General features: G+C 32.1%; 2 protein-coding genes across 6 annotated transcripts in view; one reads left to right on the top strand and one right to left on the bottom strand.

The window, feature by feature from the left end:
- Positions 1-17,289, top strand: part of LOC127701164 (divergent protein kinase domain 1C-like) — a 137,778-nt gene that overhangs the window by 41,376 nt on the left and 79,113 nt on the right. The window lies entirely within an intron of this gene.
- On the bottom strand, positions 6,470-17,069 carry LOC127701151 (kelch-like protein 26). Its single transcript, XM_052204963.1, has 3 exons — positions 16,989-17,069; positions 14,959-15,263; positions 6,470-13,999 (listed from the first exon to the last, which is right to left on the bottom strand). The coding sequence occupies exons 2-3, from the start codon at positions 15,215-15,217 to the stop codon at positions 12,480-12,482; spliced, it is 1,779 nt and encodes a 592-aa protein (XP_052060923.1). The 5' UTR covers positions 15,218-15,263; positions 16,989-17,069; the 3' UTR covers positions 6,470-12,479.

Below are 17,289 nucleotides of genomic sequence, written 5' to 3'. Positions count from 1 at the left end.
ATTATGTCAGCTTCTACTATAACCCTAGCAGATTTCTTTAATAACTTATTAAGTTTATTTATTCTACTTTCACAGCAACTTCCCCATATATTGCAACAATAATCAAACAATGGCAGAATATAAGCATTAAAATAAATAATACGTACATATGCATAGGTAAATATTTTCTTATCTTTTTTAATAAATTGATTCTATTTGATATTGTACATGACATTTTATCTATTTGCTCATTCCAATTTAGGTTTTTGTCGATATATAAACCGAGAAGTTTTTCACAATCTACATTCTCTATCTGTTCATCTGAAATTTTGATATCTAAACTGTTCCCTGTTGAATAAAGTCTCTGTTTTGAACCAATAATCATTGATTTACACTTTTTGGCATTTAGTTTCATACAATTTTGCGAACACCAGTTTTCAATTACATGAATATCATTTTGAAGGTTAGCAGTTAACTGAAGTACATTATTACCTTTACTATGTAATGTAGAATCATCTGCATATAAATCTATTAATGAATTTTTTATGTTCAGTGGTAAATCATTGATATATAAAATAAATAACAGAGGGCCAAGGATAGAGCCTTGTGGTACACCAGTTTTTATGCATTTAGTATTAGACATGACGTTATTGACCTTAACTTGTTGACTTCGTTCAAACAAGTATGACTTAAACCAGTCTAGTGTACAGTTTGAAACATTATAATATTCAAGCTTTTTTAATAAAATAATATGATTAACCAGATCAAAAGCTTTCTTTAAATCTAAAAATATAACTCCGTTTATTTCTCCATTATCTATATTTGCTAACCATTCATCTACTAATTTAGTAAGTGCAGTTGTGCACGAATGTTTAGGTCTGAAACCTGACTGTGTAGTATTAAGAAGGTCATTACTATTTAAATATATATACAAACTATCAGCTATATGTCGTTCTATGATTTTGGAGAGACAAGGCAATACTGCTATTGGTCTATAATTATCAGGATTACAAGCATCGCCACTTTTAAAAATTGGGCAAACTCTTGCAGTTTTAAAAATACTTGGAAATTTACCACATTTGATGCTTAGATTAAATAAATATGTTAAAGCTGGTGCAATGACATCGCTGCACATACTCAAAATATTTGGTCCAACATCATCTAAACCAGTTGCTTTAGACTTGTCAAGTTTTTTTAAATACATTTTTACATCTAAAATACTCATTTCTGGTATAATGAATTTTTCACTATCCCTTTGTAACTTTGATTTCACAAATTTGTTGAGTACATCGAAACTTGGACCTTCATCATTATTACATAATTTGTTATCAACTATACCTTCAGCAATATTTGTGAAATGCACATTAAATGTATTTGCTATATCAACATCATTTTGAATTACACTATTTTTATATTCCAAATGCGTGATATTATTATGTAATTTTTTTGGATTTAGACTTTTGACATACTTCCAGATAGTTTTACTATCTTTACAATTTGAGATAGCATTTTGGAAATAATTTTTCTTTGCCTGTTCTACTAAAAATGTGACCTTATTACGCAAAATTTTATAATTATATATATCCCCAATTCTATGAAAATAATCTCTTTGGTGTCTAGCGCTATTTATATCAGAAGTCCACCACTCTGGTTGTTGAGTATTTTTCACCCTTTTAATTTTCTTAGGAGCATGCTTGTCTAGGGTGCTCAGAAATAGATTATACCAATAATTAGCTGCTTCATCAACATCTCCAATCGATTCAATGAGATGAAAAGGAGTATTTGTTAAATTTTCAATAAATTTATTTTTATCAAATTGTTTGAATGATCTATATTCTATGGACAAATGCTCCATCTTTGATATTTTTGGGTTAAGTTTTCTTGTTACGCAAACAGGATAATGATCACTGACAGCATAACTAGGCACATTTACTTCTGTAATATGGTCTACATCGGTAGTATAAATATGGTCTATAGTAGTTACACATTTATCTGTAACTCTTGTGGGTTTATGTACAATTTGTTGTAAACCATACAAATTAATACAGTCCTTCCATTTTTGATTTCCGACAACTGTATGATCTATATGTGAATAGTTTATATTGAAATCTCCTAAAAGTATAATTTCTTTATTTTCTGCTGACGCTTTTTCTATTTCTTTTTCAACTGAATCAATCCAAAATTGCAATGAACTCGGTGGACGATAAAAAAATGCCTATTAAAATAGAGTTTGTGTTTGGAAAAATAATTTCAATCCATAAAGATTCAATACTACCTATTTCTAAATCGATTCTTCTCTGGTGACATACACTATTTCGTATGTACGCAATCACACCTCCGCCATCATTAATAGCGTTTCTATCTTTTCTTTCTATTTTGTAACCTTCAATTTGTAATGTTTCGGTACCAATTTCATCATTTAAAAATGTTTCTACCATACCAAATATATCAAATAATTGTTCATATTTTAATAGGAATTTTATTTCTTCAATTTTGGGTTGTAAATGTTGAATATTTAAACAACCTAGTTTAAACCCTTTTTTAAGTAACCAACTTGCTTCATTATTTCTACTTCTATTTACAGAACAATGTGTTTTATTTTTACTCTTTCTATTTCTCTTTTGAGATTTTCCCCAATTAATATTATTAATGTTGTTTATATTACATGTACATTGTATACTACTACATTGATCACATAACAGATTTAAAATATTATATCTGTTTGAAAAATTAGAACAAGCTAAATGCTACCTCTGAATATACTCTGACTTACGTACAGAATTTGGTAAATGGAAGTCAAAAAATGGTGCTCTATCTACATTTTGTCTATTTAGCGCATTATTGTTTCCCCACGAGTCACAAGAGTTCATATTGAGATCATTCCTGTCCTTTACGTTTTTAGTGTTGACTCCTGAATGGTTGAAATTTCTTCTGCTTTCTGTTGTGTTCATGTTACTCCATGATTGATATCTTGGTTTTATAGGGCTCCTTCTGAAGTTGTTTGTGTAATATTGGTGACCGGAACTTTGGAATCTATTTCTGTTTTGTTGGTTCAAATGATACTGTTGTGGTTTTCCCTTGAATACTTTAATTATTTTATTTACATTTGTCAACAGCTTTATTGTTCCATATCTATTTAGATGAATGCCATCTAAAGTGTAAAATGATTTAGCTATATGATCATCCTTGTAGACAAAAGATTCATAATTTGATATAAATTTGACATCATTATGATGACACATTTGTTTTAGGATTGTGTCATATTCAGTGACATCACATTGTATCCTTGGCAATATTCCAGACACAATTGCTCGACAGTTTTGACTTCTTACATAGTTAATAATTTCTTGGTAAATGTCCACAAATTGTTGTACATTCATTTTGCTGCTTGCATCATTGCCCCCGACATGAATAATCATTGTATTGTATGAACTCAGATCCATACTTCTTATGTCATCGTACAAATCTAGAACATTTGCTCCTCTGTGAACATGAACATCTATATACTCTTTTAATTAAGATGGGTTTATTCCTTTTAGAACTGAACTTCCTGCAATTAAAACTCTACTTCCTGATAAAGGCAGTTTCAGTTGTGTGTCATTCACAGGATTTTGTGGTTCTTTAATTAAATCAGCATTTATTGGCTGTTCTGTTTGAAAGATAAGCTGTTCTTGTTCATGTATAGGTTCTTGTAATAAATTTTCAAATGTTGTTTTTGGAATTGTTTGATCTTCATCTAACATTTGGGTACATTGGTTACTGAGATTTTCCACCTGCGTAAAGCTTTTTTGTAATTTAACTGTTTCCGCTTCGTAGAGTTTTATTTTATCACTTATGCTCTGTGTTTTTCCTTGTAACATGTTAACTTTTTTATCAAAATTTTTATTAACATTTTGAATTTCTACTTCAATATCCTGCATTTTATCCATTGACTGTTGATCATGTTGCATGCACACCTTTGCCAAAGCTGTCATGCGATCATTTAAAATTTGCATACTACTCGCATACGGCCTTCAACAATAAGAAAACCCATACCGTATAGTTGGCTATAAAAGGCCCCAACATGAAAAATATGAAACAATTCAATTGAGAAAAACTAACAGCCTAATTTATAACAAAACAATTTACAAAAAACAAATATGGCAGACATGAACCATCGACAACCACTGAACTACAGGCTCCTGACTTGGAACAGGCACATAAGAATGTGGTGGAGTTAAACATGTTTATGAGCGCTCAACCCTACCCCTAACCTGGGACAGTGGTGTAACAGCACAACATAAGAACAATTAAACTATAAAAATCAGTTAAAAAAGTTATGTCTTGTTTTAGATTATAAATCAGTTAGTGAATTGATATTCATCTCCAAGAAAAGAACCAACATAATTATTGAACACACATATCTAATCAAACAACAGTATAAAACTATAACCTTTATGAATAAGTCATAAGAAAAGATTTATCAAAGGACAATTTCTCAACTTGTTGGCTAAATTAATGATTTTGTAATCCTCTGGCAATAGGGAAAAAATGTCTTTCAACTGCTTATATTGTCACATAGAATAAGAACTGAACGCGGTCGTTACTGGGACACTCCCTGACATAACACAATTTGTCTCCAGTACACTGCCATTAGGAATATATAATGATTTAGTTTCCTGTATATGTATCCTAAGAGCAATATGCTAGGATGTCGGAATTCCAATTAAACTTTTATCAAATCTTCACTGCCTAATTCCATTATTCAATTTTTGTCTCGCCTTGACAGAGTCAAAAAGCGAGACATAGGTATGCTGTTTCTGGCGGTGGCAGCGTCAACAATGTATTAGTTTGTGATTAGGTCTAGTTCATGATGAACCACTAATGGTAGGTCAATGATATTTGGTATGCTGTTGTATCAGCATTGGCACATCTCATTACCATGGAGATTATTTGGCCCCGCCCCCTCAGTCAAGTTCTATTGACTTTGAAACTTTGCTTTGTTTACATGTATTAGTTTGTGATAAGGTCAGTTTATGGGGAACCACTAATGGTAGGTCAATGATATTTGGTATGCTGTTGTATTAGCATTGGCACATCTCATTACCATGGAGATTATTTGGCCACGCCCCCTCAGTCAAGTTCTATTGACTTTGAAACTTTGCTTTGTTTACATGTATTAGTTTGTGATAAGGTCAGTTTATGGGGAACCACTAGTGGTAGGTCAATGATATTTGGTATGCAGTTGTATTAGCATTGGCACATTTCATTACCATGGAGATTATTTGGCCCCGCCCCCTCAGTTGAGGTCTATCGACTTTGAAACTTTGCTTAGTTTACATGTATTAGTTTGTGATTAAGTCAGTTTATGGGGAATCACTAGTGGTAGGTCAATGATATTTGGTATGCAGTTGTATAAGCATTGGCATATCATATTTCCATGGAGATTATTTGGCCCTGCCCCCTCATTCATGGTCTATTGACTTTGAAACTTTTGCTTAGTTTTCATGTATTAGTTTGTGATTAGGTCAGTTTAAGGGGAACTGTTAGTGGTAGGTCAATGATAATTGGTATGCAGTAGTATAAGCATTGGCATATTTCTTTGAAACTTAATGACATTTGTTTCTGTATGTAATGTCATTAGAGATGGGTTGTGGGTAACTCAAGAACGGTAAAAGTGACGCTACCCAAATTCAAACTTGGTGGTAATAAGCATTTTGTATAAGTTCCAGTCTTCCAGATCATTTGGTTGTGGCAAAGAAAAGTTAGAGAATGGAAACCAATATCAGGACTTACAGGACAAGGGTAAACCTTAATGCCCCTTCCACAGTGGGGGCATAATAATAGATGTGTGCAAGACAATATTACTGGCTAGAATCATAATTTATTAGGGGCTGACAGGTATGTGATGTTGCTCACTAAAGGTTCTTTAATTTCAATATAGATGAAAGACTTAAAAATATTTCAACAGCATAAGTAAAACCATAAGTAACTTAAAGGCCCAAATTAAAACCCTAAGTTTTATTGTTATATGAAGACACTTATTCTTTTTTTGACATCATAATTTCAATTAAGGTGCCTGTCAAATGTGTGGAAAATTTTATTTCCTATGTTAAATCATTGACTTTTTCATATATGAGTATGGTCTAATAAAAATTTGATGATTATTCACCTCTTTAAATAAAAGGTATGCTTTCCGGAGGCAGGTTTTTCTCGCTGCATTGAAGACGAATTGGTGGCTTTGGGCTGTTTTCTGCTGCTTGTTTGAGTTGTTGTCTCTTTGACACATTCCCCGTTTCCATTCTCAATTCTATTTCAAACAATTTTTAAATGAAAGTCTTATAGAACATTTAGATAATGTCTTTTATTGAAGACTGTATGTCGACCTTTACTGAGCTCAGAATCCAGCTCTAGATGTCTTTCCCTGTCTTATTATATTGTTTGGTTTGCTGTCTCACTGACATATATATGATCAACCTTCAAATCTCATTGTATTAATATGCAACAAACATAAGATAACATATTTTATTTCAACCTAAATAATCAATTTAAGAAAAGCACATTAAAAACATTTAAAAATATCTAGAAAAAACTTATGATAATTAATTTTCACAATATTGAGATGATAAGAAACAGAGGAATAAAGAGATTCAACTAGAAACTGAATTTTTAAGTCACTGTTCCATTATAGCAATATAATGCTCCGCTGGGCGCATCTTGATACGACCGCAAAGGTCGAACCCTGAACAGTTGGGGCAAGTATGGACACAACATTCAAGCTTGATACAGCACTGAATTTGGATTGTGATTAAGTATTTGACACAGCATAGGTTTCTGACACAGAATGAATGTGGTCTAAGAACTTAAAAAATTTTAATTTACCTATTCAAACCATATCATTATTATTTGCTTTTATATATAAATCAGAAATAACCAATTTAAAATGGAAAATTTAAAAGAAAAAAAAAGGAAAAAAAGTCCCCCCCCCGTAATTTTTTGAACCCCTAATGATTCATCACCCCCAAACTCAATCCCAGCCTTCCCTTTGTGGTATGGTACCTTGCAGAACAATTTCAGAGAGATCCATACACTTGAACACAAGTTATTGTCTGGAAACTAGAAAAATGCTTGTTTTTTGTCTCTTTTTGGCCCCTAATTCCTAAAATTTAGAGGGAATTACCCCCAAAATCAATCCCAGCCTTCCCTTTGTGATATGGAACCTTGTAGTACAATTTCAGAAAGATCCATACACTTACACACAAGTTATTGTCATGAAACTAGAAAAATGCTTGTTTTTTGCCCCTAATTCCTAAAATTATGAGGCAATTACCCCCAAAATCAATCCAAGCTTTTCCTTTGTGATATGGAACCTTGCATTCCAATTTCAGAGAGATCCATACACTTGAACACAAGTTATTGTCTGGAAACTAGAAAAATGCTTATTTTTGGCCCCTTATTCCTAAACGTTTCGGGCAATTACCCCTAAACTCAATTCCAGCTTTCCCTTTGTGAAATGGAACCTTGTAGTACAATTTCAGAAAGATCCATAGACTTACACACAAGTTATTGTCATGAAACTAGAAAAATGCTTGTTTTTTGCCCCTTTTTTGGCCCCTAATTCCTAAAATTTTGAGACAATTACCCCCAAAATCAATCCAAGCATTTCCTTTGTAAAATGGAACCTTGTGGTACAATGTCAGAGAGATCCATACACTAACACACAAGTTATGTCTGGAAGTTACAAAAATGCTTATTTTTGGCCCCTTATTCCTTAACTGTTGGTACCATAACCCCGAAAATCAATCCCTGTCTTCCTTTTGTGGTATTGAACCTTATGGTAAAATTTCATAGAGATCCATTCACTTAAACTAAAGTTTGAGTGCGAAGACCAATGTGTCTTCGGACGACGACAACTGACGACAACGAAGCCAATGTCATACCAATATACGACCGCAAAAATTTTTTTGCGGTCGTATAATAATGATAAATCTTTAAAAGGAAATCCTTAAAATAGCTGAAATTCATGGAACCATGAAAATTTATAACAAGAAAATGAAATAAATTTGAAGAATACAAAACAAATCCATATAAACCTGACCTTATCCTCCAAAAAGACACCTCTCATAGATATCACTGACAATTGGTGTTTAGTAAGTAAAAAAAAAAAAAATTTCAATCAACTCCAAAGGTCTACAAATCAGGTGATTATTCTCATGATTGTGTTAAAAAAACTTTTTTCATTTAGTTACTAAGATGGTTGAATATGAAAATATCTATCATTTATTGCCCTCCTCAAAATAAACACAACAAAACATAAACAAATGCATACAAATAAAACACAGAATATGGTTACTTGCCCTATCTGTATGGAGGTAAGGTAAAAAAATACAAATTTAAAACAGCATAACAAAACAAGTTGTTTCAAAATATTTTATGGACAGGAATCTTTGCATAATGATTTTCTGAAGATCTTACTTTAAATGCACGAGACAAATATGAAATAAATAAAATTCTATAAAAATACATTGAACAGTACAATAAGATGTACAGCCATGCTTGAAAATATTTTTATACAGAGATTTTGACCAGTTGTGACATTCAATTCCAGGAATTTCTTGTACAAATATACAATGTAAAATTTTCCTAGATATAACCACCAAACGTTTACTTCTGTTATAACTCTACAGAATATCTGATTTAGAGTAGCGCACATGAGTAAAGCCAAATATAACAGGGATAGATGCATAGTACAACCATCCTAAATTTATATATAAATCTAAGTGAATGACAGTTGTGCAAATGATTGTTGCCAAAAGTGGTTCCAATTAGTCTTGTGGTTTCTGAGGAGTGACTGCTCTTAAAAGCTTATTAATGCCATATGATGTCCAGGGCTAAACAAATCTTCACAAAAGTTTCAATGTTAACATTTGTTTGCCAATCTGGACATCACATGGCATACATGAACTTTTTAGAGCTTTTACTCCTCTGAGTACACAGACTAATTGGAACCACAATTGACAACATTTACCCGTAGAATGTCTTATTTCTTGTATCTGATGCTTCTTATTTCTTTCTTTGTTTAGATTTTAGATCACACAACTTATGACTTTAATAATTGAGGGATGTAGGTATCAAAGTTGATCTTTATAAATCATGAAATCTCCAGATCTTGACTTAACCAGGGCTAAGAATTTCTTTCATGGCTATTTTTGTTACTACATTTAATTTTTTTTCAATAAGCAATTGAAAATCTGGTAATTTTTAAAAATTTCCCTTAGACTTGAGGTCAGAAGGACCTATTGTAGTGTTTTTTTTTTCAGTCTGTACTACATCGAAAGTCATGGCAAATTGAATGTACAGTGCTAGCTCAAAAATGTTGCTGATTGCTGCAAATAATGTCATAAAACAGATTTATTTTTCTCATAATTCTTGAATTCTTTGTGAACAGTTACAAAGCAGAAAATGTGGTAGTTTTGATCTTAATGATAACCCTTAAACTTCTACATGTCAGATAGGTAATTTAATAAAATCTATCTTAAAAAAAAAAAACATGTTTAACTTATCAAAATTTTATATGAGTAAACCTTGTTACCTTATATGTCAGTTTAAAGTTTGATGAATTTATTTGTAAGAAAAACACCTGACTAAACATCTGATGACAAAAAAAGCTTGAAATAGATATTGACAGAAATTTCAAATTTCTATATTATCGCAAAAACAATATATATTGCAATGTGAGCAATTAGAAATACCTATATACCCAAAATACAATTAGATGTTCCACAGGAACCAAATGATAGAAAAACAAAGGATATGGGGTATCCATCCATGACACAAAATCAGTACATGCACAGCAAATAAACACACACAAAAAAACATACAAAATATATTACAAAGTCTCAACCTATAAATTAATAAATAAATAAAAGCTACTTAACAAAGCAACTGTTTTAAAAAATTCTACATAATTATCAAACTTGAAACCATAAATATGTTAACAAATTTTCTTACATGAACAAGCTGTCACTGACTCATTGCACATTTCATGGTGTTTTTTGTTTGAAAATCTGTAAAAAAAGATCCATAATGAAAAGGTAAGGCAAACTACATGATGATTCAATAAAATGCTTATTAATTATGGTGACTATGTAAAACATCTTCAATTTCTGTTTTATTTCTATTCTGAGCCAATCAAATTGTCATCATTTGAAACCTGGTTAGTAGGCAACATTTGGCTTTTTAGATTGATACAGAAACATCAAAAACATTTCTGAATTGTTGAAAATGAAATTGCTTTAATGAAACAGCTAGATGATTTAGTTGACTATACTTCAGATTTACCAGAGTTTAACTGAGAAATTTTTATTGATTATTTTGTGTATTAAGGTAGATAGGGTGTCTTCCTCCATCTTGGATTTTCAAATACCAGAAAACAATCGGTCTAGATCTTTAATAAAAGGTGCAAATTTTGAGAGTAGTAGGTAATACATGTGTAAGAATTTTCAATTCAATATAGAAAATGACATATTTTATCATATTTATGGTTGTATTTTACTAAAAATCAGAATACTTTTGTTTGATTCTATTTTTTCCAACTTTGCCACATAAGGGGAGGCAACTCAAATGTAAGGGCAGATAATTCAGATAAAGTTACTTTTACAATAGAATGTGTTAGGAATTTACCTATTTTATTATGTAGCAAGAAAACGGGTCCCGTGACCCCATTTTTTCTTTTTCTTATCTGAAAGCATACTATTAGAGCTATCTTCTCTTATATTATCTCAAAATTCTATGGTGTAGTTTTCGTTTTATGGCAGAAAATTGGGTTTTCCATGCATAATCTATACAAAATCTGTCAATTTTGCACAACCTGTAGCGTGAAATAAGCCCCGTGACACATTCTTTTTATTATTTTTTTTTTAAAAGCATGATATAAACTACATTTTGGCAAATTATTAAAAAATTCTATGGATTATAATTTAGACACCCCATCTACCTTAATCAGAATTGAACGTTAACTGATTATGTGCAAAAATATTTATTAATTTAGATATATGATTTTTAATGTAAAATCAACATAGACCCTATCTACCACAGTATGATTTCTTTAAACAATTTTTTTTTTACAAATGGAATAGAATTTTACAGACAAAAAGTATTATTTTTAATAAATTAATGAAAAATTCTATAAATCCTGTAAAGGGGAATGTATGGCCACCTTTTCCAGCTCTTTCTCAAATAAGCAAATTCTCGAATTAACAAAGAACATTTAGATATGACATACACTGTAAGACAATTATTGACAAGATTCCTGAATTCAAGCATGCACAGGAATATGTGGTGGGTTAAACTAGTTTTTAACTCACTTCACAAAGCAACTATCTTAATTAGAAAAATGATTTGAAAATCAAAATAAATACGAAACTGATAGAGAAAACATGTCAGTCAGAGTTGTAAGGATAAACATTTTTTGCTTCTTCCCTTGCAATTGTTATACATGTGTATAAAATTTATATTTAATCATATGAAAACATTGATCTAAACCTTTTTTATATACATGTGTTAGAAGATTTTCTTATTTTTAGCTTAAAATTTAATAAGGGGGGATATCATCCTGAAATTTTGTGAAAAACGATACAAAACTCTTAATTCTCTGACAAATAAAAACTCCTTCCTGAATACTGATAAATTTTTATCCCAAAATTCTAACACTTAATTGAAAATCACACAATCAAATCCCCCAAAAGGTTCTTTCAACCCTCTTTGAAGGATCAAACTTATATTGGGCATTGACATAAACTATATATCTTTTTAAACATAAGTTTTTTGTGTACATGTAGATATACAATGTATTTAAACTATTATTTTTACATGAATTAATGTATCATTTTTTCATATTTTTTTTTAAATAGGGAGGAGTTAATACTCATTGGCTCTATAGGAAAATATTTCCTGAACAATCAGACATTTACTATTTCTAAACTGACCTATAAATACAAGAATTATTTTTTAGATAGTACGTAGAATCCAAGAACAGATTTCACACTTTCTTGTGCTTTTATGTCTTCTCTATCTTTATAGGGCTTACAAGTATTTGTTTATAATACGTATACACTTCAGATAGAAAAGATTTTACTTTAATCATTTTTCCAAATGCAAAATGGACTAACTTACACATTAACTGCATTCATTTACCTAATGCAAAGTAAAGGGAAATTACTCACTTACCCTTCCCAGACCTAGTGTTTCCTTAAAAAAAAAAAGTGCATTTATGAAGCCCTGCTTATAGTGGATACAGATCATTTATCTAATTAACACATTGCCTCATCAGCCAATGCTCTGAATATAAATTTATCTACATGTATATACTAAATAAAAAATATGAAATACAGCTGACCATGAAACTTTAACAAAGACTCTAAGATTAACAGTTTTCCATCTAATAAAACAATGTGACTAGAATGTATTTGCTTCATTCAATAAGTTCTTTAAAACATCTCACTCTGCTTTTGATATTAGTTTTACACAAAACATCTAGGTAAACCAAGGACAGCACAAGATCTTCCATATATTCTTGACGTGAAACTTTCAACAATGTCGATCTCATCTTTCAAAGGATCGTACAGCTGTATTAATGTAGACAGATAATGTTCTCCATTGATACCACCTACAACATAAATCTTGTGATCAATCACACACACACCGGCTTCCCGAATGTTCAGACTTCTTTGACACAGAGTCCATTGATTGACAACTGGGCAGTACCTCTCAATAGCAATCACAGGTACAGGGAAGCCATAATTGTCTTCAACATTGCCACCTATTACATATAAATTGTTTTGCACTTCTGCCATTGAATGGTTCATTCTCATCTGTAACATGGGTGATCTTTCTTCCCAATTATCTAACTGTGGGTCATAGCAGAGAAATTTTTTGGTGCTTCCTGTCAATGTCTGTCCTCCTGATACATATATTTTTCCCAGGCAAACTGCACCAGCATGCCCATATAAATGTCTGTCAAGTGGACATTTAAATTCCCATTCATTTCTAGCAATATCAAAGCATTCCATTGTGTACATGACCTTATTTTCATCTTGACCAGCTATTGCATAGAGTTTATGATCAACTGCTACCAATACAAAATCTTTGCGAGGTTCATTCATGGCTGCCAAATCATACCATCTATCAAAGCGAGCATCATATCGAAAACATCTAGCTGTAGCAATTTCATTTTGACTACTATCATATTTTCCACCACAGGTATACATGAAATTATCAACAACAACAACTGCAGGATTATACAAGGGTACTATAGTATCTCTCAAATAATCACGCCTCTTTGTTTTTAATGTATAATGTTCAAGATTTTGAGCATGGCACATGACAATAGATTTCATATCAGAACGGACTTGTGTTCTTTGTGTTTGAAGCATAGATTGTTTGCCAACAACAATATGATAATCTTTAGCCTCTGTCAGTAATAGGGAACATTCTCGATTCTGTTGCATGACTGGTACCAGACTAACCTTTTCTACCAATTCCTCTCCCGACAATAATGGCAGTCTAATATTTCTCATCAATAAAGCTACACAACCTTCTCTTTCTAATGGACTGTGTGCAATCCACTTCAATAACATTTGAAATAGACAATATTCTGACATGATCTTAAGGCTGTTTTCTTGCAATAATGATGAAAGCTGGGATGTGGATAGTGTGTAATATTGTTCAGTGTCAGCTACAGTTTCAAAATTTCCTAAAATAAACTTCTTCGCAATTGAATGGAGTATTGAGAGACTGTAAAGTTCAGCAAGATTTAAAATGTCTACACAATTACCAACAGTAATAGAAGACTCTAAATATTTGCTGCAAAGAGTTACAGCATCGTTTATTTGTAAATGTGTTGCTGCTGCTAGAACTTCTTCAACATTATCAGAATTTAATTCCAGTACACCAGTATATGCAAATTCCACTATAATCTCTAAACCACATCCTGAAATGCCTTTCAAATCCACACTGTCTTCTCTGCTTTCTCTCATATTACCTATATTAATGAAAACTGACTAATTGATTACTAAAATTTTCATAATTTTACATAAATCTCAAAGCAGTAAATTTGTTTTTTGAAGAATAAAGACTGTGGGCTTTTGAGAAAGTGCTAAATTAGCATTACCACTCTATGTTCATGTGCTAGTCCCAAGTCAAAACTAACTACATGTAACCTTGTCAGTGGTTGCCTGTTGTTATACCGGATTGATTTTGTCATTTGGGGGATTTTATGTTGATTCCATTACATTTATTCACAATTATTTAAACTACTGATGAACTGTGGATGGAGGAAAATTTGTATGTTTGTACATACTGTATTTCATGCTGCAGACAAGCCTATCTGTAGGAAATCTAATTTCATTGAACACTTAAAATCATGGTTCATATATGTATATGCAAGAAAATTTATTCCTCATAAATGATTATGAATTCACAGTACAGTATTCAAATAGTTAACATTGTCGCCAGATTAGAATCCTTATGTCTCACAGTCTGCATCTGTTTTTGCAGGTGTGGCAAATAAGAGACTGCTGCTCTTATAACATTCTGGCTTGTTCAATATAAATGCATAATACCGTACTTATTCCAGTGGGTATAGCACACTTCTGATATAACTTTCATCAATTAATAACAAGAAGAAAGTTTTTGAAGGCAAATTGATTAAAAATAATGTGAGCTTCAAAATCAAACAGATATTATAAGACTTAAAAAGTCATAACCATTTAAGTGAAGTTTCACCTAAGATGCAATCTAATATTGTGTAAGTATATTTTGTTTGTTCATGATGGAGATTCTCAATTAGATATAGTCAATTGTGTGATGTCATGATTGAATTTTAAATCAATGGAGTTCATGGAAAACCAGTCACGCCATTTAATGAGTGTTGACTAAATAATTTTCAAAAAAGCTTTCTGAAATATATATCTGTCCAATCATTAGAGAAAATAACATTACCTGTAAGCATAACTTGAAAGTAATCACTGCAAGCAGCCATCACAGCTTTATGGACATTAAGTCTTGTTCCATCAGCATACAAGGCATAATCGCATAATATACCACCTTTCCTGAGGTCTTGTAAGCCTTTCATAACTTTGGAGCAATAGTTTTTTGCTACCAATGACATACTGATGTTGTCTATGTCTTCACATAAAGGTTGTCCCATCACAGCATCTGATGTTGATGGCCTTGCTTGTTTCCTTGGTGAAAGAGGCATGACAACTCTATTCTTAAGGTTCAGCTGAGGTCAATATCAAAGAATTCTGAAAAAATACAATCAATCTAAGTACACAATGTACCAGAAAAAAAACAATTATAATTAATTGATTAATTGATTGGTGTTTAATGCCACTTTCAGCACTATTGTGCTATTTCGTGGCTTTCAGATTTTATTGGTAGTGGAAGCCAGTGCCCTGAGAGAACCACAGTCCTTCTGCAGGAAATCTGACAATCATAGTCAATTAGGATTGGAGTTGAGAGCACCTGCCCTCATGCAGGATTCTTACTCACAACCTGAGTGTTGACATGCTAGTGATACAGCAGTAGGACTACTTAGACCACTCGGCCGCCGAGGCCCCTATGAAACAAATATAAAACTGATCCAATGGAAGGCTAAACAATCAGATGTTATTTTGAAACTAGATCAGAGCACCTGAGTTACATTGGTTTTTGTTGGGATTCATGTGCTCAACTTTAGCTTTCTGTTTAGTGTTTGGAAAAAATTCTAAGATATACATTTTTTGTATGTAGAATTCAAACGTTTCAGAAAATTAAAAACTTGACTTGATTTTGCTGTGCACTTTTTTTCGTTCCTACAGAAGGTGGCAAAATAAACCAAGTTGAGGGAGGTATTTCAGAACTTCCCCATAGGTAATATTTAAAGTGAACTGATAGACATGGACAATACAGGGACAATGTATATATGTAAATTCCTCCGATATGCGAAGCACCCCTCAAGAGCTGCGAGGGTACAGTGGAATCTGTGTATACTCTATAAGGGTTAATGGAGATGTGTCACTAACTTATAAACAACCCACCATCACGGACAATCCCTAACCCAACATCAAGGGAGTGTTAGCACACCAGGAAGACTGTATGGCGGAGGAATCCGAAAGGAAAGAACCACTGGGCTTCTCGGCGGAAACAGACAAACCTAAGAGATATCTACAGATTGATCTCCAGGTCAAAGTCAGGGTCCACTTAACGAGGCCCCCAAAGTACCCATTCTAGTTAAACTCTGGTCTAGGTACCAGAGATGTGTTTGGGAGGGTGAAAATCCCTGGTACCGCCACAGAAGCCAGATTGGTTCAGGCCAGATGAACGAAAAGCAAATGGGTACCCCTTTATTTATTTTTCTTTATTATTTCCTTTAATACCTATATACTTGCTTTATATATTTTTGGTTCTATCTTATAAATTACTATTTTTCTTGTGCCCACTGGAAGCATTAATTATTGGTCAAGATTGACAGTTCAACGTACAATGTAGATGTAGATTGATATCTGACAACAATAGGTGATTTAAACTGTGTTATTCAGAGTGAGCCATATCAAGGGAACCTCAAGTGTTTGTTAATTTTATCATTTGAAGCTGGTCAGGATGAAAATTGTACACAGCAATATCCATTTAAATTTTTAATTAGTTTAAACATAAAATGCATACATGTATATGAATTTTATTTACATTTATCTAGGTCATGCTATATATAAATTTCCTTAAAAACGTTTCCAGATGCAAAGGTTTGGCTGCACACAGTCAGTTTTGTGGTGTAAACACAGCAATGTTTGTCAAAAAGTCCAGATGAACCTTAACTGAAAAGAAGTTTAAAAACTTATCTTTGAGAGTTTAGAAATTTTGTGCAGCTGTGTGTGAGATCTGAGGCTAAGCTGAACAACAGAAAGAGACGATAGAAAAAGATATTGTACCGTTTTTCTATTTGGGCAGATAAATAGAGGTTAATAAATTCAAAATTTATCGGGATATCCTACATTAATTGTTGTACACTGGGCTCCAAAATGCTACTGTCTTTGAAACTCAACTATCAGCTGTCAAAATACAAAATATCAACAATTTTAAATGATGCTAAATAATGACTTACGAATCCGGACTTATTATTGTTTGTAGATCTTTTTTTCGTGCACAAATATTCAATCTATTAGTAAACATTTTTTTTAAATTTCAAAATGTTCACACGATTGTAAATAACGAAACAAAATGAATTTAGATATACTTCGTCTAAAATGAATATTTTACATATATGCACAGTTCCATAATTTTGGTTCTCCCTAA

This window comes from Mytilus californianus, unplaced genomic scaffold (assembly GCF_021869535.1).
Source record: "Mytilus californianus isolate M0D057914Y unplaced genomic scaffold, xbMytCali1.0.p SCAF_5, whole genome shotgun sequence".
NCBI lineage: Eukaryota > Metazoa > Mollusca > Bivalvia > Mytilida > Mytilidae > Mytilus > Mytilus californianus.
This window is presented reverse-complemented; position numbering and strand designations above follow the sequence as displayed.

What these genes read in the sequence shown, in the direction of transcription:
- LOC127701151 (XM_052204963.1), bottom strand. Translation starts at nt 15,217, where the DNA reads ATGCCTCTTTCACCAAGGAAACAAGCAAGGCCATCAACATCAGATGCT. An exon ending in CTTTCAAGTTATGCTTACAG is followed by an intron (nt 14,000 to 14,958) that starts GTAATGTTATTT and finishes TCATTAATATAG; the next exon opens with GTAATATGAGAGAAAGCAGA.